Here is a 24728-nt window from a genome sequence, read left to right on the forward strand (position 1 = left end):
TTGACACTTTGAAGTAGTGACTTATAGTGGGAGTTTGTATTTTTACCGGCGACTTGGTAAATCCCTAAACTGCAAACCACAAAAGGACTCTTGATCTATAGCAGTGGTTCTCAAACTTTTCAGTAATATCACAAATGATTTGGCCTTCTAAGTACAACCAAATCTAAACCAGGTCTATAAATGGAGCTATTCCCGAACTAAACTAGGGATAAAATAGGTATAAAATAGGACAACAACATTGCAACAGTAGTTTTAAACCAGAATTAACCTAAAGAAGGGCAAAAATATGGATTAAATAGTCTCTATTGACTATAAATTCAACAATTTTTTGGACTGAACTAGAGTACCATGGTTTGAAACATGCTTAACTATAGTGTTTATGAAGAGACAAATTAAGAAAATAAAAGGAAAATGATTAAAACAAAAACATAAGAACAACACACAAGCTAATGCCAATGTGCACAGTTTAAGTCAGTTGAGTCATTGTTATAATATAATGAACTTCTATCTACAGCTTCAGTACAGTATATAAAGTGTGTCTTATATCCCAATCGCAAAGCTTGAGATTTGCCTGTGGTTAATTACACTGACAGAAACAGCATGAAAGACAGTTAATGATGTAACACTTCTGCAATTGTCCATGAACGTACTGGTGAGGTCAAAATCTTCTTTCCTTCCAGCTTTTTCATTTTTGCAGTCACCACAACGACCCACTATGTGTGCTTACGTACTTAGATATAAAGCATAGATTGTATAATGGATGCCTGCTGACACAAATGTGTGCGTTTGGTACAAATAGTGGGTTTTGACCACATGTGACTGCATCATATGACAACGCATCTTCAATCATTCTTATCCTAGAGTATGCATGCTTGAAATAGAATGGATAGAGAACATATGATCTGCTGTAAATGACCATGTGGCCAGTCGAAATCCAACGCATGAATGCAGGAGTGTTTCTAAGACAAACACATGGCGAGGTGTGTGTTATGAAAACAGAGGCTGGCAGGTGACGTGAGGAGCATTACGTATGTTTCTGAGCAGCTCTGAAGAGGGACAGGCCCAGCAAACAGGCACACGGGGAGTTAGCGGGCAACTCTCCTGGGCCTCTAAGCCAATTACCAGAGCTGCATTGATTGAGCCAGCACTTTAAGGCCCCATCTACACAAGTACTCCCCTAATACACTGGTCAGATGATGGCAACATCTCAACCACAAACTATGGATATACACAGCCATCTGCAGCCACTATAGCGTGATTTTAGTACTGATCAGGTCAATATTATCTGTTTTACATTAGGGTTTAGTTTGGGGTCAGTGGCCAAATAGTGCCATTATAATATTGACATACATGTGACCTGGATAGATTTTACACCTGATGCCCTGTCACAGCAACATTTGCAATCTAAGGTAGTGATTAGTGAAAATTAAGGCACCGTTTACAGAAAAACAATTCGAAAAGCATAACAATGCTGGCTATAGTAAGAGCAAAACATGCACTAATGATAATATTATTCAAGTAGATACAATTACAACATGAAATCATAGGAGAAGTTCAGTAAATCTAAGTTTATGTTCCACAGTATGGCATTACACTTAATATCTTGCATTTGTAGAAATGTGAAGCGATCGCTACACTACCATGTCGCCCAATGGAAGAGAAGCGATCGAAAAGTTTAATGCCATACTGTGGAACATTTTAGGTAAATCAATAACTGCTCCATAGAGACAAGCACCCTTGACAAGAAAAATGACAAAGAGCACCATTGAATCAAACCCAAATTTCAGACCAAAGAGAAGCTTCAAAGATCTACTGCATTACATTACATTACATTAGAGCTAGTTTAACGGCAGCAGCTAACAAATGGACAGCTATCTCTGGTTATCTGACCTGAACACCAAGGTGAGTACCGTATTAGGGCCACTGTGGCTTTTCAGTCAGCACTTCCATCCCCCATTAAAGGGATTGCAAAGAGCATAATGATTTATGAAGGGGAACAGAGGGAGAATCAATGTAGCAGGGCCCTCCGATTAATGATTAAGCAAATAGCTGCATGCCCCGCTTCGTGGTTGTGTGTCGTGGATTTTCAGCCCAGATGCATCCTCCTCATCAATTCAAAACTAGAGAGTGGAATGAATTTGCGTAGAAAAGGGTTAGCAATAGTATTTGTACCAAAATGCAGGCCTATATTATGGCTACAAATAATACTCCAGTGCAGATGTCATTCAATTAGGTTTTACTTATTTGTGGATGATTGCAGCAAATCATTTGTCAGCTAGCCTGCAGTCATACAGTATGACTATTCATTTTTACATAGTTTAGATGATGAATACCCCTACTTATGAAAATCTTTCTATTCAAGGAACAGGATCTGCGACAGGAACGAAGACTGTGCTCGCTTGCTGCTAAATTGATAACAACTCGCAGTAGCTCACAAATTTGGAAGATAAACAAACAAAAGTTACAAGATGAAAAAAACACTCCAATAATCCCACAATTGTCTTATGTGTTGATGTTACCCTGAAAGGTACTATGATTTGAAAAAAGCATGACTAGAATATTAGTTAAAGGATTTGAATGACTAAATTAGGCAGTTGTGGGCACTTATAAAGCCATATTAAACAAAAGCTGTCCTAAAGTCTCGCCTCTACTTTCACCGCTAACTACAAATAATACCCCACTTTCCCACAGTATTCGTGCTGGCCAATTTTAACGAAAAAACAAAATCTGGTTTCTTGCTGAGATCCACTGAATGGAGGGATGATGGACCTAACCATTAGACAGGAGAGAGGGGGAGAGAGTGAAGCTAGACACACAATACTGCTGCTGCTAACCCACACAACAGGCCATTCTGTGAGCTCGCGCCACAACAGTCCTCACAGCTGAGACCCGGGCTGCTATTCTCCTGCTGTTCCCCTCCTGCACTCCCCCCCTTTTCAGCACGGGACAGAAGAATGGGTCAGGGCGGGGGCTGCAAATGAATGAGAAGGCCCCAGCACATACACACACACACACACACACGCACACAATTTCTAGCATCATTAGCCCAAAATGTCATAAAGATGAAGCCGGTGTAGGACAATGTTGCTGTACTCTTTCACCTATTTTTATGCATAGTGTTATAGGGGAGGGGATGAAAGGAGAGGAGAGGAAGGAGGAGAAGTGCTCAACGATGGGGTGATTAAAAAGGGTAAAATATTCACAGGGAAGATGAGACATGCCAAAGCCAGAGAGTGTCACAAAAGCAGAGTCAATAGCTGTAGAAACCGGAAGTTCCCAGATAACATCCCAGATATCCGCCATCATTACAAACATCAACAACACACAGCGGTCTGCTCTGCTACACAGCCTGTCCACTCACACAAACAAAATCACCTGCTCCCTGAGTCTGCCACTCAGTCTCTGTCTATCCTCTCCACCCACATATTTTCCAATCCAATCCGGAAGCGAGGGCATCACTCCTCAGAACACAAGTATATGTCAGAGAATTACCTCTTTGCTGCTGCTGAAGCTACTGCCACAGCTCTCTCACTCCTCTCTCTCCTCTGTGCGCTCTGCTAATCCCCACACATATTCATCTTGATAAACCAGAGCAGGCAGGATCCAGGCAGTGCCCTCCCTGCTCCACACACATCCACACCAGCCCTGGGTCTCCGTTCCTCCGTGGTGCAAGCTCCCAGGCAGGCGGCAGGCGAGTAGGCAGCTGCCGTTTTTCTTCAAAGCTCCACAAGCGGAGCGAATGATGGGTCCAGCCCAGCTCCCAGGCTAAGCCAATGTGAGCTATTCACATTCACAGCTCCCTGCGAGCTCCCGCCCACTGCTCCCTCCCTCCTGTGTTCATCCTCCTGTCTGCCTGGTGCTATCTTAGCCCTTAAGAAGGCAACACTATTGACAATATCATAATATGGCAGTATCTGAATCACACGTATGTGAACCACATATATATGTAATATAATATGGAAATGTATGAAATGGACTGACATATATTTGTCTGATTGCAGTGATATGGTGGATATGGTGTTAACAACACAAACCAGGATCTTTTCTCTGTTTCAGTGTAATTGTTATGACAAGATTGTTGTTCTTTAAATATGAATGAGTATTTATGTTTAGAAATGTGGCACTTATAACAGCCCAAACGGCCAGGGAATTTCAGTGAATATCATAGAATGTCAAAGCGTTTCTATTAGCCCGAAGCGACATTTTTGACATAACCAAACAGTGGTTCCATGCAGATCTCATGACAGGGAGACTTCTGCGGGTGAGCACTGGGTTCATGTGAGTTAGGTCAAAGCTCAGCATTACAGGGATAATGCAAACTGTACTTAATTCAGCTGAATGACAACCCACTTTTCTTACTGCTAACCTCTCTGTTTGCATAATGGATATTCATTTAAATGGGGTCAAACAATTTTGGAAAAATATGTTGCGATTATTCTGATAAGTATTGCAATTATGTTTGATGTTATCTTAAAGGATGTCCAGGGGTAATAATATTTGAGAGAAAAAATAACAGTTAAAAGTAATACATAAATACAATGCACGTCAAGATGTTTGTAGATCCAAACAACAAGGTTTGCAGGGTTAAGAGTGGATATTTAGTTCTTTGCACAGGAAATTGTATTACTTAAATAATTATGCCTTTCTGACTTGCTCTGAGAAGCTCTGTTATGTCTACATATGTTTTATTCTTCTGTCCTATGTCCTTTTTTTTTTTCATTGTACAACTGAACTATTGTGACCATGTCGTTTCCCTTGTGGATCAATAAGTCCGCCTAAGTCAAAGTGATTTAGAAGATTAAGATACACTTTCACTGGGACAGAAAAAGACTTGTTGCTGGTTAAGCCACTGTATGTTACTACATGTTGACAGTTCTGGAAAGGCCAATGGACAACATTAGACAGATTAAGAACAGGTCAAAGAGGGTTTTACCTGTGTGCTAGCAGGGCAGGCATGTACCTGTATGGCCATGGATCACTGCTCGCGCAGTGACCACAAAAGCCTGATCTGCTGTTTGGGTTCACACACGATCAAATATCACAACATGCCCTGAGCTCTTCCTACATTTAACTATGTAATTAAAGGTGCATTATGCATAGATATGTTACTGTTTGGCCACTAATGTTCCAGAGTATGGCATTAAACAAGTCCAATGTGTTTTTATTACTAAAAAACATCCATTCTTACTTTGAGTGGTTACATATTGCATCTTTGAACCCTAAACTATTCTATTCACCTTATTCAGGAAGCTGCCATAGGCACTGCCATTTTCCTGTTAAGTTAAGTTAAAAACAAACCACAAATCCATTTTCAAACCACCCAGAGAAACAGTGTTTTGGTGGCTCGTTAGTGAACATGTACAGTACATTGAACAGCTCACACAAATCAAAATATTGTATATAATAATTTATTTCAATAACAATAATTAATTAGTGAGACTTTTCAATATCTCCCCCTGCTCAAGGGGCTGTACCTGATATTTTTCATGTAATAAAGTTAAATCTGTTGTGCCACAACACAGAATTGTAAAAGAATCTATTCAGGTGAAAAATAGATTTAATTACGTAGTTTGCATCTAATTACAGCATTTTATTCTTTGCAAAGCAGGAAGTGCTGTTAGCGTGCAAATATTTGTAAGCTTTACTGTAACGGCAAAATGTGCTCTGGCCTCAGAGAATTGTAAAAAGCGCTTAAAAACTCATTGATACTTAGAATGCATTAGATACATGTAGACTGCTGAAAACAGAACTGCTGAAAACAGTTTAAATGAACTAGTTCTGTTTTTTTAGTTAAACCACTTTAATCAGAAAATGTGATCAATGAATGATGAATGAGTCAGTAGCACAAGCAGTATAAGATGTAAAAGTGGGTAGGGCAGAATAAGGAAACTACTACCAAATGCTTATAGGCTTTAGAAAATGTCTATAGCCACACAAATGACGGCTGATTAATATTTGAGGGTCTGTTTTACAGACAGAAATGCATATCCAAAAAGTCAAGTCCTGTCCAAAACGAGGCTACCAGTTGCATAACACAGCAATATTTATTCAACGACAACCAAAAATGGGGCATGTGCTTTCAGAATCACATGATCAAATATCATGATTTCAAATCATTACAACAAAGTGTATTATGCTTGCTTGATCAAATTCCTAATATACAGTCACTGTAGTTTCATCGTTCAAGTGGAGTTCTTTGACAAAACAATCTTGGAGCACTGATCTCAGTAAACAGTGAGTCTCATACCGTCTTCTTTCCAAATAATCACAAGACACTCACACGCGAGCCGAGTAACAACATTCATGATCGCAACAGAGAATCTTTGTTTTCCTCCATGAATTAACACAGTTCATTCCTCAGAGGAAAGACTGCTATCAACAACGTAGCTAGTATGCTTATAAAACCCTAGATTTATTTGGGATTTATAGAGCTTTAAAGACTTACAGAATATTTTCTCAATTGTCTACTATCTGTTTTAAAGGAAGGTGGTAGAGAAAACGGCAATTTGCCAACAAGGACTCCTGCTTTTATAATATGTATGTGCAACCTTAAAATAAATTCTTTCCCCGAATCTTTGATGGGCAAATAGAATATAAACAAAACCATCAGAGACCACCATTTTCCTCCTGCAGCTGGTCACATGAGCAATACACTGGATATTGTTGATGGTCTGTGCTTGATATGATGCAGATTTAGAATTACATTATTTATAAGTTACACAGTAGCATTCAATCTAGCCGGTAAACATTTTAATAAAAAGCTGCACATAAACAGACCAGTCCATCCTGCACCTGCCTTTCTGCTCCATTACTATGCAAAAACACAATATTTGCCTAGATTTTCCATCAAGCCCCATGTCCACCTCTTTTCCCTCCCATCGTTTACTGCAAGAACCAACCTGCAGCCTTATACATGCACTCTCAAACACAAACATATAAACAGTGGCTTGTGTGAAAAGAATTGGAGAGACACAGGGAGGCTGGGGCCCACTCATCCGTTAACAGAATGAATGGCCGTCATTAGCATGAGGCTCCCCAGCAGCACCCTGCAATGCAGCGACACACACAATGGTTAGGAGTGCCACACTTCCCCCTAGGTCTGTACCCCCCTCCCCACCAAGAGAAGCCCTTTTGTCTGAGCAGCATCTGGACCTGACCTCCATGCGATCGCGTCCGATGACCCCCCTAACACCACCATAACCACAATTACTCCTCCTTACACAGCATTCCTCTCTCTGCTAATCTGAAAATATCCACCTCCCTGCAACCCCTCGCCTATACCCCCGTCCATTCTCCACACCTCGCCTCCCCTCAAACATAGCCAAAGCACGCAGCCGTATCTTGAGCTCCTTGTAAAGAGGAGTTCTGTTTTGCACTAGCGATGGGCCCGTACACAATGCCTTGTGGCCGATTCAGAAGAACCAAATAGGAGAGAGCGGCGAAGCTATACTGGCCATCTGTCCCTCTGGGTTGAACGCGCCTACTCTAAGTGTGCTTCAATCACCCCCTTCTCATAATACTACCCACCCCTACCCCTACCCCCACCTCCCCGATTCCCTTAGCCTACATATACACAGCATCACACAGACCAACACACGGTTTTTGATGAGTAAAAAAAATCAACACTTGCCTGATTGTGGTGTCAAACGGTGGCTTCTAAATCACATAGTAATCCTTCATATTTAAAAAAAGGAAAAATCCAGCCTCCCCTCCAAACAATGATGTCCACATGATGACAAGAAGCGAAGGAGGAAGAGATAGATAGAGAGAGAGAGAGAGAGAGAGAGAGAGAGAGAGAGAGAGAGAGGGAGAGGGAGGGTAAGAGAGAGAGAGCGCGCGAGAGAGACGGGAAGGCAGCAGCTCGAATGTGACAGAGAGAGACACGAGGCGAATGGCAGGAGGACGCTGACACACAGAGGTTAGAGGTTTTTCATGAGAAGAGAGAGAGAGAGAAGGGGTGAGGGGGGGTCAGCACAATCAGGTGGGGAGGAGGAGGGGAGCTTCAATACTAAGGATGCACTGGACCTAAATTGAATACTGTAATACAATACTTACTTCAGCTCCATGGGAAAATGGTGTGCTGTGATTTAGTTGTTAATTGCGTTTAAGCTTGACTCCTGCTTCCATTTAGTAGAGCAAAGTCAAATTACGCGCACAAATATTGCATTTACTATAACTGCTTTATGTTTCTTGTCATATCACTCAGCCCTGATGTAACTCTCCTTCTCGACAGGAGCAGCTGCTGTGGACTTGGCAAAATACATCCAACGCTCCGTTGTAACACGCGCCACACACGACAACAATGGCAATCTGTAGAGAAGCGGCGTGGTTACAAGGCCAATAGTCAAGTGTGTTTTTAAGTATATCATGACATTTTACAAAGTTCTATTCTTCTGGATAAGCCAAGAAAGTGGGTCACTGAATGTAATCAATGCATTATGTGGTGTATCTACTTAATCTTCCAAGTATCTACCAACCTAACAGTTAAAAAATACAGTCAATAATAACTAAACTAGGATTAAAGGCTAAATCGGAGAAGACTGAAATATCATTTGAAGCAGACACTGAGTAGGGGGGAGTTCATATAGAACCAAGTGTGTTCTTCCTCTAAACACAAATGAGTAAAGAAAATCTGGGGTCAACAGCAGCAGGATCAGCAGCAAACTGTGGCACCTGTCTGAATCCAACTCATGTGTCACAGAGGAGGGGGGAACAACCAGCCCAAAGGGAACAGCCACAGGACCAGGAGCGTGGCCTTTTATTATTTGCCTGTTGCTTTGTTCTTCTGCAGTGTCATGCCAAGGCTGTATTTGCATGTGTGTTTGTCTGAGAGAAGAGAGGGACGGAGAGAGGGATAGGGGAGGGGGAGAGAGAGGGGGAGGGAGAGAGAGAGGGGGGGAGAAAAAAGGGGGGAGAGAGATAGGGGAGGGGGAGAGAGAGGGAGAAGGAGGGGGGGGGGGGGGGAGGTGGTAACAATAGTATGTATGAAAGAAGGGTGTGAGTGTAAGTAGGGTAAAAGTGCAAATAATCGACAGATCAAGACTATATTGCCCAGCCCTAGGTGCACGCAGTGTGGAATTGCCATGTTGGACCAGGGCAGTATTGTCTATCTATTTAGGGTATAGTCACAGAGAAATCATCACATCCCATTTTACACATATAGAACATTGGGTGACATGGCGAGAGCAAAGGAGCGTTTGAGGAGCCTGTTTTGTGAAAAAGTGAAATCCAACTAAAATGTTCTGGAGCACCACAGCACCTCCGCTGGCACGGCCACACTGCAGGAAGTGTGATCTGAGCTCGAGGTTAGACTATGGAGCAGATCGGTATGGCCTGACAGTGTCCGTCATCACCTTCTCCACTGCATCTCAGATCTCATTGACTTCGATGTGGTTTATCTCTGTGGTATTTTTCCTCTTTCCTTTTCCCCCATAAGCATCCATTTTTGTTTTGATACAGACATTTCCTGTCCCCACTGGGTTAATTTGCCTGTCTATCGCACTTCTCTGAACTCTGGGAGATATAACCAGTTATGTTATGTTTGGATGACGTCAGTTGCTCACGCAGCAGACCACTGCTCCTGGACCTGGAGCAAGGCCATTAACCATAAACGTGTCAAAGATGTCCAATTCGAGGTCTGAGGTACCAAAACCAGTCGAAATGTGCTATTTGTGCACAATGGCCAATAGCGCATCACTAGTTAGCATATGAGCATAAACAAACCTCCCAAGTAACAACCCAACTCAAGTGTAAACATAATCTCAATGGTCACAGTCTAATAAGTAGTTTGCTGTTTAGTTCAAATTTATTTTAGTTAATTATTGACCTTTATTTAACCAGGAAAGTCCCATTGAGATTTAGCATCCCTTTTTCCGGGGATTCCTGGCCCCAGAGGGGGGGAGCCAAATGTACATGTTTTCCTGTAAAAACATACAACAAACGCAGCTTTTATATAAAATACTTAGCTTATTTTGAATGTAATATTGTCTTTGTTCAGTGAGAGGACAGAGTACACTCAAATATCTCATGTTTTCTGTGTTAAACAGCTAACTCACACTTGTGCAGAGATGAATAGTTTACCTTCACTGTGTTTGTTTTTCTGACACTTTGCAATAATTATTTAGGTTCCCTGCAGCTCATTCACACCCAGTCATTGTAAATGTTCACAAGTGCAAAGTCACTTCATTCACAGCTGAAATGGCTCAGTTAGGTTACTAAACAATAACATCGCTCTGTCACTGGACATTTGCGTCTATTATTTTGCTGGCAGAGCATCACATTAATACTGACAATTTTTTCATCACAATTCTTGCCATGAAGAAGAAAGAAATTGTGTTGCTTCAAGCTGTTCAATCAAATATACACAGACTGCTGCAGAAGAAAGTATAAACCTATGAACATTTATGCTTCATGTAGGCCTTGTGGCGACAGTTGATTTGAGACGATTCTTTAGAATTGTAAGAAGTTGGGGGTTTTGGGCTCAGTGAAATGAGAAATATGACAAATCCTTCAGTTCCAACAGGGACTCCTCTCCAAATTTTGACCTAGGCTTGGTTAGGATTTTTGTGCGTGTTTTGGGTTCATGGGGGGGACCTGAAGAATCCCACCCAGACATGGGCATAAACATTTAAACTCCACACAGGCATTACCATTGCATACTAATTCAACTGTACACATTTCACAATTGAATTCACTAATCCAGACAGAGAAAATATGACAGCATCCAACTGTAGCTTTGGACTTGGTGTCGTGTTGCTCCCTCTTTGTGAAGCCTCAGCACACCCATCACATAATCAGGCGGGAGTCTATTTTCAATATATCAGAACATCATAATCCCAGCACGGTCAACATGGGGGGAGCTCAGAGCGGAGATTTAATGGTCACATGGCACAGGGCAGAAGGACCACAGCCAGGCTACAGATTGAGAGCAAGAGTGCAAAAACTGGAACAGGAAACTTGTTACAATGTACAGTACCGCCTTACATCTATGAGGAAGATTAATCAGGTAGAGACAAGCTTTTATGTCATAGAGCGAAGTGAAATGCCCATTGTTATTATTATATGTAAAAAAAAACATCTTGTTCCAAATACAGTAAATATATGCCATTTCTGTGTAGTTATTAGTATATTGTATTATAGTATGTGGTACTAATGTACTATTTTAGACTAGGGTACATGGAGGGGGACTGAAACACATACAAATGAGCTGATGAACAAATGGCAAAATTCTGTTGTATTTGACAGGAAAAAAAAAGTTAGATTGCGCATTGAGTAATCCGAGCGTTGTGAAATACTTTGTGGTAAAGACTTAAGCTTGTATTCCATGAGCGACATTGTTTCAATCTGACACTAATACCACAGGAACTAGAAGTGCTGCCCAGTATGCCTGAGGTCAAGATTCAACCATTGGTACTAGATTCCAGTTGGATTAATTCTAGATTAGTGTTTCTCAAATTGTGGTACCATTGGTGGTACGTGAGCCCCTTTACACACAGTACACACAGTACACACAGTAGTACACAGAAACCTCTTCAGTTCTTCTGTTTCTGTAATTTTTTGTAAATTAATTTCCACATGTTTGCTCTTCCTTGATTCATTTACAAATTAAAGCTCTGAAATAGTCCTGTTTTTTTTATTTGGTGGTACTCGTAAACCAAATATTTTCTTTGGTGGTACTTGTTGAAAATAAATCTCCAGAAAAAGATCCACTGTTCCTGATGATTCCATGTACTAAACAATTTTTAAAAAAGGATTGTGTTGTCACATCTAATGGAATTTTCAGAGAGCCCAATGTTAAACCAACAGTTCAGATGTTCAGAAAATAAATACATAGTTTAGCTTTAGTTTAAAGTTAGTTTAGTTAGCTTTAGTTTAAAGGAATTCTGAGACTACAGTGACTACAGATATGTATTTGCCCAGCAATTTATTTGTCCTCAACTCAACTCTTTTGACTAGGGCATCTCTTACATGCTTTCATGAAACTATTTTTGCTCTATAAAGACACAATTTAAGCCAGAAGCTCTCAATGAGTACCCCCAAAGAAACCTTACTTAGGTACGGTAAATATTTGATACATATATACTATTCATGACTAAACTAGGCCTGAATCTTTACAAGAAACCACAACGACAGAATTTATTTCAAAAGGTCCTACAGACTTGATAATAAATCATACATAATCATAATACAAAACACAATTATAATTGGCATAAGTGATATTACTCACAAGGCACAGCGTGGCGATAAAGATTGGCTCGGATGATTTTCTGTAGCTCATGATCTGGGGAAGACTTCTGAAACCTCAGGTTCAAGTAGTGCTTCAAGTCCTTGTTCAGCTTGTTACCTAGAACACATACACATCCTTAAGTGAATGAGAAGTTAATTTAATTTCTATCGCTCAACATTAGGAAATATTGCTGCAGTAAATCATCAGTAAAACATCACGTTTTATAAAGCAACTAATAAAATAGCGAAATAAACAAATGTAAAAATAAGAAATCATAACAAAACAAGAGGTAAAAGTACACCCATACGCCTCATGGACATAATCTAAGTCACTCTGATTGGACAGAGACCTCAGCCTTGGTGAAACATCTAACCAATGAGATGTGCTGATGCTACTGGCTACATTTGAACAAAGCATGGGCGCGCACAATGGGGCCAGATGGTCAGGGCTCACTGTCACGCCAGGGTCGCATTTAGGGCCATTTAATGATCTCCAAATATATCCTCCTGTCTGGGAGCGCTGGCAGCCTCTTCAGGGGGAAGTGCCCAGCCTCCTGTGGGCCTCTGATCACTGCACTGGGCTTCCTCTTGGCTTCAGAACGGCACTGTCACTGTGGCTGCTGACAGGGCAGGTACCCTCTCTATTTATTTATTTTATTGCAATTTGATTCCACTGAAATTAATCTTACTGCCCTAAAAAAAAAAAAAAAAAAAATGCAATCTACAGTCAAACATTATAAAAACACTAGATTACCCATTTGAAGGCGCAAAATGCTTAGATAATACAGAGAAAAATAATGCTTTTATGCAGACTTCATTGTGCATTTGAAATATTGCATTTGTTAAAAAGGTAAACCAGTATCAGAGGCATATAATAGGCTACATTGCTGTACATTGTTATGATGCACAGCGAGAGTCTTGAATCCGAGAAGAGGATGCTGCGTGTTGTTGAGCGTGGCCTGAGGTGTGGTCTGCGCTGACATCATCCTGTGTCACATGGTCCTCTTCCCCGGATGGACTTACTACGCTATAAATACAATCATGAGATAGAGCCAGCAGCACCAATCAAACCTCTAGTGCGATGAACCAATAATGTTAAATCATCAGCAGGACAAAAGTGCACACTAAACTGTTACTGATAAAAAAAAAAAAAACTATGTGATGATGATGTAGGGATGTTTTAGTGGAGAGCAGAGGAGACCCAGGGTGCATTATCCATAGCTGTATTTTTCCTCTGCACATGCTTGGCCCTCTGTTGGAGCACCAGCACAGTCAGGTAATTGTTACCTAGCAACAGCCATACTGACGACCATCATTACGATCGTGGCTCGACTCGTAGCGGTGAGACTGTAAAAATGAAAAACATACACCACTCAAACTCTCAGAGACATTTGATATGCGCAAGGTTTCCTCCTCATCACACAATAGCACTGAGATTCTTAAATGCAGACCTTACCTCACCTTAAACAAAAGCCTGTTCATGATATACAAAATCTAGGATAACTAAACCAGGATAATACCTCAACTAATGACAACCTGTTCTAAGGAATAGATCGGAACTGTTCAGAAATTAAATCAGGGCTTTACAACCCAAATAACATTATTCGTAATGTAACTGTAGAATCAATTAAGATTCCAGTACGATTTGGCCAGTATCATTCATGACTCAGCAGTGGTCTACACCTCAAATTTAAAGGCAACCTGATGACGAAACTGCAGTTTGGGAAGCACTGCTCTATAAGCACCAGGCTATTAACCACTAGGTCACTGTATGTTAATAGTCTCTCATCAAAAGTTCAATACATTCACATTAATGTTTTTACTTGCTGGCTAACAACTGAATAACAGCCAGAACAACCCCCTCCAGTGGGGACGTTCAGGCAGTAGAGGGTGGCCCGCCCAGGTGTCATGCTCCATCAAGGAGGAAGTCATTAAATATTCAATATTTATGAGGATTAAAGCAATGCGCAGGAGAGCTTACAATTGCAACCATGTAGACACTGGGAATAAGAGGCACCAGATCAAAAGAGACTGTAGGACTCCACCGTATTTCAAAAACATGATTAATCTAGTAAAATATTATGATACAATAAATGTTACCTACATTATATATAAATAACATTATATGTATGTATACATATTATATATACACAGAGTTATCTGAAACATTATTCTAATAAATCAATTTCTAACTAAATTGTTTTGAATAAATTCTCTTGACAACAAGACAATGAACTAACTACTGTATGCCATCTAACCATTAAACAGCAGCAGATGCATCTATAAAAGTTAATTAAAAAAACAAAAACAAAAAAAACAATACCTTATTCACATCTTTCTCATCTTTGTCAGGTACAAGATTGATAAAAATACTAATACTAATACTTAGAATTGATTATACAGTAGTTTAAATATCTAACAGGAACTAGTTTAACCCAGAATCCACTTCAGAGTCTCCAAATCACAAGATGGATGCTTTAGAAATTGTGTGTAAGTGGTTCAATAGATTATACATGGTGTGGATAGTGTAACAAAGACAAAACATGTGTTACATAATAGCGCACAAAAAGCTCCCATCAAAATGTTGACAGTTGAAGATGCTTGAAAATGTCAGCGTGTGAGGCCTTCACTCCTGGCTCTATCTTACAGCGTTGAGGTTTAACCCAAATACAACTGGATTAAACATCCTCCATGCTCCCAGTTAACACTACATAACCTAATCTAGTTTTGCACCACTTGTTTTAAGATGAAGGCAGCGGCGTGGGCTCCCAAACATCTGAGCAAGAAACTAAAAATAAAAATCCACAGACAGTGAATGTATTTATAAAAGTCTTTGCCAAAGCTTGTGTCGAAATGGATGAAAACGGAAAAATGGAATGAAACAGATTTGAACAGGAGTGAATGATTTAAATGCCTCACGAGTGTGAAAAATGAAAAAAGTAACTCATCTGACAGATACACCACAACCTTGAATATTGTAAAAGTAACATAAACATATGGTAGTAGCTGCTTTCAACATCAGTAGACTGATGCCAAGCAGCTGCAGCCTATAGCAGCTCACAACAGCTGTCACACATAAGCCCCGGCTAAAACCTATCAATCCACAGCAGAAAGACAACATGCTACAAATTTAAAGCAGCAGTGGCGGTCAGACTTTTCTGTTGCATATTTAGCGTTTGATACTTCAACATTATCGTAAGGGAAAGTTGAATAGAGAGTGTTTTCATGGCGTCTGCCTCGTCACAGGAGCTCTCTGTTACAGCCTGATTGAGATTCAGTTGCTGTTACCCGGCTCAACACTGCCCTCTGTGTCTCTGAGCCCCCTCCATTCAAATCTGCTTCAGACAGGCACGTTACCATAGCAACCAGGCTCCAACCAGCGCAGGGGGAGCCCAGCATGACAGCAGAGCACAGTGCACACACACAGGAGCTGCTGCCCCCTGGTGGTGCATGACAGCTCTGTGACAGCTCAAGTCGAGAGAAAAAAGACTTCAAAGATTTATAATTCCACACAGGAAATTAAAAAAATATGCATTTATTTCCATATTTCTTACATAACGCAGCACAAAAAAAATGTACCCATTAACAAATGCAAAAGTACATGCTGACATGGGTAAATGCACATTGACAATTATAAACAGGCCATTGCAAATAATAATCAATGGATATTTACTGGATGGATGATATTGTTCATTATCTTTATAGTTGGTATTTTGGTCATGTAAACAACGGTTTTCAGGAGTATAAGTATTGGACTGGTGACAGGCACCCAGCTAATTTTGACAAAGTGGAAGGACCCAAAATGTGGAAGTAGAGAATGATAGACTTGAATGTAAAGGATGAAGCAGTGACTGAGCAATAGGACATCCTGAAGATGTGAGACAGGCTTCTACTCTGACAATGTTCAAATCTAAGCTAAAAACAGTTTTGTTTAGCTGCGCATATGACTGAAAGGATTTTTTCTTTGCACTCTTCTCTTTTGTTTGTGATTTTATTAGTTTAGACAATCAGTTGGATTGATAATTTTTAATTTAGTTAATTTTATTGTATTTCTGTTTCTGTAATTTCTTTGTGATTTGAATGCATTTTTCCTGCTGTGTGAAGCACGTTGAATTGCCTTGTGTATGAAATGTGCTCTACAAATAAACTTGCCTTGCCTAGGACAAATTGTATGTACATCTCTGCAACCTTCTTAATGTGAAAATGTTTCTATATTAATTCCTTTAACGTTACGCCTCTCTCTTTTTGTTACTTTTTGTTTTGTTCTGTCTTTGTTCATAAAAACAAAATAAATATTTGAATTATGATAATATTAGTGCAGTATAGTTATATTTCATGGTGTGAAGAGGTTGAAAAGACAGTAAGTAAGTAAAATGTCAGCAGACTTCTGATGGTTTGTGCTGGAGGAGCAGAGCAGTTTTATGTCTGATTCAGCTCATGCGCTTCATCCCTGAACCCTACACAGTGGAGGTGTTCAATGACAGACAGAAAGCCCTGACTGTTTTGGATGGAGAGAGCCGGTCTGTCTAATGAAATGCTGCCCGTCGTGATGACAGAGGATTACAGGGCAAGACAAGATGACCCTTAAATCCAGCTCTTAGAAAGGCTAAAGTCACACCGTACACATGTGTAGCCCGGTATCACTCTACAGACTACAGATGCTACTGGCCTCTGCAATATATTTTTGTTTTAAGTCCTTGTCAAATCAGTCAATAAATTTCTTGATCAGCAAAAATATATCAAATTAATTTGTCTGCTTATTCTTGTCGGGCGTTACGGTTGTATTGATAAACCAGGACGAGGGGGCCTTTACCTTATAACACAGTAGGAACGGATATCTAATCACATCTAACAAATCAAATGAACACTTTTTTTTTTAAAGAAAATATCTAGTTTATAGTTACATTTCTGCCTGTGAATTTATCCCACCCATGTTCTAGAAGGCATTATTTTTGACAAGAAATCCTTGTAAATCTTAATCTTTGTATTTGGTCACTTCCTCAGTCTTATGCCACATTATCTTACTGATTCAACACTATTCATCCTGGTTTCCTTTGGGGCAAAAAAATCAGTTTTTCCTGTCTTCTCACTTCCATATAATAGCCTCAAAGCAGGGTCAGGGAAATGCTCGTTCTTAAACAGTAACTTGCCATTGTTTGAGGGGCTTCCTGTGGCTCTGAGTCAGGACATCCCGCTAGTCAACATCAACTTCTCCGGTTACACATACATAAAAGCACTTTCCAGAGCTACAAATGGGATACAATGGACAAATCTAATCAAATCTTCATAGTAATGTGTTTGGTTAGCTTTTGTGGTGTGGTCAATTGGTCTATTACCAAGCCATTATCTGGTATCTGGACAGTTGAAGCAAGAAACATGAGCGAATAGTATCAAACATTAAGCTTAAGATGTCCATTATACAACCTTATCTCCAACTTTCACATTATTTACCACATTGGTGCAATAGGCAAAGTAGGTTTTCATGTTCACTACATACAAGAGTCTGTTGTGACCACTGCAGTTTAGGAATCTGTAATCAGCACAGTGAGGGTGGAGAGGAAATAATAACTGTTTCTACTGTGGGCTGCTGTATGGCTGAGGATTAGGCCTCTTTCCATTGAACTTCTATATTTACCCCCGCAGACACACCCAATGAGGCTCCATGTATGTACTTTGGAGCATTGGATTTTGGGAACAGGGACCTTGAAAACTAGGGAGTAGACAAAGTTAGCTCAGTTTGCTCAGAAATATCAGAAATATCAAATTAACTCACAAAAGCAATAAACACAAAAAGTGCAACATTAAGAAAAGTAGAATTATTGCAACTGTCCAAACCGGCGCTCAGCTCTCTCTTTCTCTTTCTCTCTTTCTTTTTTACAGTATAGCGTAAAACACATACTTTGACGTACAAGTACAGTAGGTGGCGGTAAATGCACCTTTACAGTTGGCTGCCAAATCATGGCTAACCAGCTACACAACAATTAGAATAAAGGTTTTAGAGGCCCTTGCTAAAGCCTGTGTGCTACTTGAGACCAGAGGTAGGATACATCTTGGACATCAATGGACAGTTAGTTTTATAGCCGACACTCATCTGCAAATAGGGATGTCACAATATCAAATTCTAGTGTTACGATTACTACAATTATTATTAGTGTGAATAACCATCACGATTTAACGATTATTCATGATTACTGAGACTGTGACAAACAACAGAGAAATCTTTAATTTTATTTCATTACCATTGTCTAACACAAGGCTATCAGGAAAATTAAGTTGAATAGAAAAAAACAACAACTTTTTAATATTTGGGAGATGGGTCACGGGCCTGATCAGATCATTTTGCAGGCCTGATCTGGCCCCTGGGCCTTAAGTTGAATAGCCCTGGTCTAACGTGTTACTGTTCAAATAGTTTGTAACCAGATTTATTTATATTTAGTTTGAACTAAAAGGACTTAATTTTGCTTCTAAAATGGTCAAGATTATTATTTTTTGGTTCTTACAATAATATTGTGACCTGTCAGCTGAATACTCAATTATCGATTAACCTAATAATCTTGGCATGACTTTCTCTCAACAGAAGGCAAGGATGAATGCAAAACCCTCTTTCTTTAGTATTTGGTGTGAGTGACTCTAATCCTGCACTTGTTTTATTTTAGGGCCATCACATAGTGTCTCTAATATGTCCAGTCGCTTCTGAGGGTCAGTCCGGTGCCATGCTGTTGTTGAGTCAGTGGCAGCAGTGCATGATGGGAGACTTGTCGGAAGAAGACTCAGAGACAAAGACACACAATGATTGGAGCAGAGGCAGTGTGTTACGCTCCAGTGCTCCGCATCTGTTTGCTGCTAAATATAGCTGCAGTAGCCTACCGCCGTGCAGGCTCTGTTACTGACTAAGGGATGGGAAGACACAAGAAATAACCATAAGGAACAAGGATGTGTGACTGATTGGCGAAAATACAATTAGATATCCAAAATACAGGCATGGAAACTTAAATCACTAAAATCACTAGACTGACTATATTTCAAAATTGGTTTTAAATTCCACGGCTCTAAAATAAATAATAGCTTTTTGCGTTCTACATCAAATAGTCAAGATATACAACATTATAGCATGGGGTTCAACATTTTCGTGAACTCAGTTGGTAAAAGTGAAACCACAAACCTGTGTTAGGGTCTCTCTGTTCAATTTCGACATACCATACAGGTGTTTCCTTGAGCAAGACACTTTACCAAACTCACCACTGTTTGAATATGTTTGTGAATTGAACAGAATTTGTGTCTAAATATACTGCGTGAGGACACAAGCTTGGTCTATGCCAAGTGATACATGGACAAACTAAACCTAAGATGCTATCATTTTGTTTGCCTCTTTAAACATGTTTCATATGAGTTAGATATGAGCCCAGCGCTGGTGTAAACATGACATTTGACTGCTAATAAACCTGGGCAAACAGATCAGTGCAGAGAAACATCGAGGTCAACAGATTTGAATATTTTACATGTCTTTATCTAAAAGTAAACGTTATGAAACCTTCATAGCAAAATCTATTGAACCAAAATGACTGATGAACTGAGGCTACAACTGACAGAAAAGCTTTTTTTCCTTGCCCGAAACTGTTTTAATATTTAACGACTTAACGTGGTTGACGCAAATTTGGTAAAAGACTCAAATTGGGGGATGACAGGCAAAAAATTATGATAAATGTATCTCATGATTAGCGTATATTCAGACAGACATTGTGACAATCCAACAGAAATGTCCTAAAATGTGCCAGTAAATGTATTGTTTTGATATTTACGAAGCATTACACAATAAATGAATGGAATGTAAACAAAAATGTATATAAGATCTATATAAGGATGTTTTAATATTACATTTCACGAGGATTCCAAACATTTCTGCATTGGCTTCTCTTCAAAACAGAAATTAAAACAGCCCAATCCACCTCCAGTTTTACTCCCGTTCTTCTGTAAAACTCCTGAGAAACGTATACTTCTTGCTGTGCGTACACCATCAGTTCTGACCGGCTGCCTTTTCTAAATGTCATTCCCTCTCCATCTCTCACATGTCCTCCTGTCATTAAAGTATTTTTCCCCCACTGAATCTTCTCACCACAGGCAATGAGACAGAAATAAGAGACACATTCTACGTTCCAGCTTTTGCTACTGCCACGATACCGCCAAAATACACTGCAATACCAAAAGGCAAGGGATTTCATTATTGCTAATATGATGAAACTAAACAACAAAGATGCAAGATTCATGAAAATTAGACCACAGCAGAGTATACAAACTACTAATGTATGCAATAAACTGAGAGGGATCGAGCTGTCAAAGGTACTGCTAGTTTTGGCATACAATTTGGCGTTTAGAAGTTAAAACACCTACAGTGACCTATATGTGCAAACGCTAAAAAAAATAACATATTTGGAACACCCACTTTGACGGAAATAGACGCTTGAACTGTGGGAGTAGCCATCACATGTGAGGAGAGAGAGATGGCTGACAGAGAGGGGCCCCACAGGGAGATTCATTAAATTAATCTTGGCATATGAATTGTCTCACATTGTTCAAAGCCGAAAGACATGGATTTAATGCAGAGAGAGACAGCGAGAGGTGCAGAAAAAACATTATCGCAGGACTAGAATGAGGAGTATAAAATATTACTAGTGCTTTGTCAGAAAAAGCTTTTTGAATGGGGAACAGGGAGTCAGATGTCTCAGATAACACAGAGACGGCTGTTTTGAGCAAGCCCAGAGATGCACTAACCTCGTAAGAAAACTTCTGCTACTTTTCATTTTATGATGTGTGTCAAATCAGATTTTTCTATAACCCTTTTATAAATACAATCTGATTTGCTACATGGTTTGTTGTTGCTGTTATTTCCCTTAAGACGAGAATGAGGGAAAAGTCTCGCCGCAAAAATTTGCTATAAATTTGTGTAAAACGTCCAATGTTCATGTGACCAAGACGTCAACAATGCACCGATTGCCTGGGTGGCCAGAAAACTGCTTTTTATTCTGTGCGAACTTGTTTTCTCTTTGAGGTCGGGAGCCCGAAACCCAACGGAATCCTTCTTCCACTTGTATTCGTTGTTTTAGCATGTTTAGGCAGCATGTTCTTCATTTATACCAACGGAGTTCCCCCTGGACCGGAAGTGCCATTACAACAGAAGTGCTAATATGTGGGGGGAGAGGAAAAAGTGGGCGGGGCGGAATAAGGTCAACACTGCACCTAGACTGCACCAAAAACACAAACAAACAAAACAATGAACTAGACATTAAATCAGATACTAAAGCTGTGGGTATGTGGTGCCGAGCCCAAGCAGGTTTGATTCAGGTTCCAAAACAAAGCGTGTGCAGTGCATTTGGATTCTACAATCGATCGGTCGGCGAGAGTCCCACGAGAGAGACGGGACAGATGGTTCAGAATGGAGGAGGCCGTCCTTCTGCGGCGCAAACACAAACAGGAATAAATGGGCCGACATGAGTGTGGAGATGTGAAGAATGCATCAGCTGGCAGATCAATGAGACGAGCTCTACTGAGACAATTAGGGAACTAGGAACATCAAGTGTGTGTTCGCAGCTCTGTCTCAAGCCTCAATCATAACGGCAAATCCATTTTCAATCACAGCTCAGAAATAAAACTGGGCTATCAATACGTTTCAATATTTTCAACACCAGTAGTAAAAGACTTATAAAACTTGGTATATGCTTTTAAACATACCAGTTTTTTCCAATTCTACTCAAGTATATTGTTAAACAGCCCTAATGGCAGGAATCTGTGCCAAAGCAGACTTTACCTTGTGCCTTTTTCCAGCAAAAATGTTAAAACTAGTTCTGTCTTGTCAAGTAATAACCAGCAAACCACAAACAAAAGCAAAAACTTCATCCACAAAGACAAGAGGGCTGCTCAAATTAGAAAATACATACATTTCAAAACCAATAATATGATACTCCAACCCTTTCTGAAACGCTTGGAGCAATATTTTCAGCACCTTCAACAGCCTCTAGGTCAAAAACAAATACAATGTCCATAATTTAATACAATAGGAACTATAGATCTTTGAAATCTGTGAGAAAATGCTGAGGGATATTCAAGTTGGCATTTTGATGAATGGGGAAAGAGTTTAAAAATAAACAGTACAGTAGACATCTCCATGGATCAGATGTAATTGCATTAAATTATGTAGTGTTAATATTGTGGAATCCAATTCCTCTTCCCACTCTCAGCCATCTTCTGTGTCAGTGCTGAGTGGGACTTTAATGAGGATCACTTTCATTGTGTTTGATGTGATACATTACATTCAGCTAATGCAATTATTTAAGCTTTTTTTTTTTTTTTTTTTTTTAACAACTTCTTAGACAATTTATGACTGTAATTAATCTGAAGAAATACATATTTTGTTGGATTAGATATGAATTAGATACATTATGTCTTGACTTTTGCAAAACATTATCAATTCAAACCTTATAACTTTATTAAGGTTCTTCAGGTACTTCTGGAAAAAGTGGTTTGCCTTGAACACAGTACCATGTGGACTATTGTTACATCTCAATTGTTCTCTCGGAACTCAGAGATATTTTGCCAGAGTTTCTGCGTTACTATGAGCAATGCATTACAGATTATGGACAGTAACGACTCATCTCAAATATTAAAAAAGAAGAAGATGCCGAAATTAACCAAAATATGGATTTAATCAAGGTAAATTATTTATCCAGATAGTACTACTGGAAAAATGTCTTACTCTGAGCGGTAATCTGATTTATACTCAGCCTGGTGCCGCCACTTGCTTACCTTCATCGAGATGAATACTTTTATTGCTATACTATGCTAGTATTAGCAATTCCATGGAGACAAGCAGACGATGCACTCTCCACCAGAAAAGTCACATAGTGCACCTTTAAATACAGCTGCATTTCACACCAACAGCCAACTTTAGACCACAGCTGCCGGCCAAGGTCACCACTTCCTTCAACAGACAGAACCATGCCACCGGTCCTGGGTGCTAACACATATATTGTTGGTGTAAAATTTGGCTTAAGGAAAAGAAAGATCTAAAATATACATATCTATTTTGGCCGTTCACTTCAGGGGAATGAAGAAATGCTACAGTGTGAATAGTCTCTATCCTCTCTGCGTCCATTTTGATCTCAACAACAAACCTTCAAACTCTTTCACTACATCCACAAAGCTCTTTTTCATCTGACTTCTTCTTGGTCTCCTGTCTGGCAGATTCAATATCATTTATAATATGACTTACTGTACTACTGTCCCTGCTCTGTACGTTAATATGAATGTGTCTCCAAACATGAGCTATTCCTTTTAATCCTACACAGCCACTGAATGATAATTTCTCTTCTAAAAATAAACCTTTATAATGCTACATTCAAGAAATATTACAAAAAAAGTAGTGAGATGTTTTGAATGAACAGCTACTGTGCACGAGTCATATATCAATATCAGTAAGGGAGTCATTACCAGTGCACTGACTATTATTCTTGTCCATATGCTTCCCTTTACATTTAATTTAGTTCAATTCAATTTATTTTTGGAATGCCCGATATCACAACAGCAGTGACCTCGAAGGACAAAACAGACTTTTGTATCTTAATTTTATTCAAAATGAATTTTAATGTTCTAGTCAACTTTAAAATTATTTATCTTTAGTTTTAAAGGTCTGCTTAGTGTATCTTATAATTGTATTACCGATTCTCTCTCATACAATAAAAAGATCAAGCAACATTTTTTCAATCATTTTATAACTTACCGGTAGTCAAAACTGTCTGTTTACTTTGGAACAGCAGTCACTGAGAACTCCAGCTGGATGAAAAATATAGCTATATATTAGTTTTATTGGTATAGAATTGTGTGGGATTGTGGTGAGATTTATGAGAATTTCTGTTTAAAAAGGACCCCACATTCACAGTAATAGCAGACACAGTGAAATATTGCGATAGGAGGAAAAACAAGAGAAGGTTATGTTGAAATATAGCAAGGGATTAAGAAGAATTAAGGAAAAGCGTCCACTTTACTGTAAATAGCTGAAAATACTGAATAGCTGAAAATTCCTCAGTAGACATAGGTGAAAAAACAAACATATATATTCTTGAAATGTATCAGAAATGTGCCAAAATAACCTGGTAAATGTTTCGATTGAGGTTAAAGTACGACTTAAATGCGGGTTCACTATAACATTTATCACATTTGTCTAGAAATCATCATATATCAGTTTTTTTCATCAACTCTTTAGCAGCTATTTGAATTGTCACGACAAATTGCAACGGCAACAATTATTTAGGTCTGGGGTTCTAAAACTTTTTGAAGTAGGGAACCCTTACCAGTATGAAAATAGACCCCTATTGTTCAAATCATGTTTATAACTAAATATGCATAAAATACATATCACATAGCCTTAATTTTATTGTTTCTACCCAAGATATGGGATTGTTAATCATAAACTATGTATTAAAAAAATATGATCAATGTTATCATAATTTATG

At 39.3% G+C, this 24728-nt stretch overlaps 1 protein-coding gene across 15 annotated transcripts in view; it reads right to left on the reverse strand.

Annotated features, from left to right (window-relative positions):
• Window positions 1-24728, reverse strand: part of LOC140363239 (membrane-associated guanylate kinase, WW and PDZ domain-containing protein 1-like) — a 79025-nt gene that overhangs the window by 42430 nt on the left and 11867 nt on the right. For 13 of the 15 annotated variants that reach the window (XM_072449695.1, XM_072449694.1, XM_072449693.1 and 10 more), the window contains exon 2: window positions 12227-12343. In XM_072449695.1, the coding sequence (XP_072305796.1) occupies window positions 12227-12343 (117 nt within the window). Of the gene's footprint in view, window positions 1-3492; window positions 3771-7630; window positions 7808-12226; window positions 12344-24728 lie in introns of those variants that run through there. The other 2 variants (XM_072449697.1, XM_072449696.1) reach the window with 2 other exon arrangements.

This window comes from Eucyclogobius newberryi, unplaced genomic scaffold (assembly GCF_026437365.1).
Source record: "Eucyclogobius newberryi isolate DKJ021-1_F unplaced genomic scaffold, fEucNew1.0.hap1 SCAF_17, whole genome shotgun sequence".
NCBI lineage: Eukaryota > Metazoa > Chordata > Actinopteri > Gobiiformes > Gobiidae > Eucyclogobius > Eucyclogobius newberryi.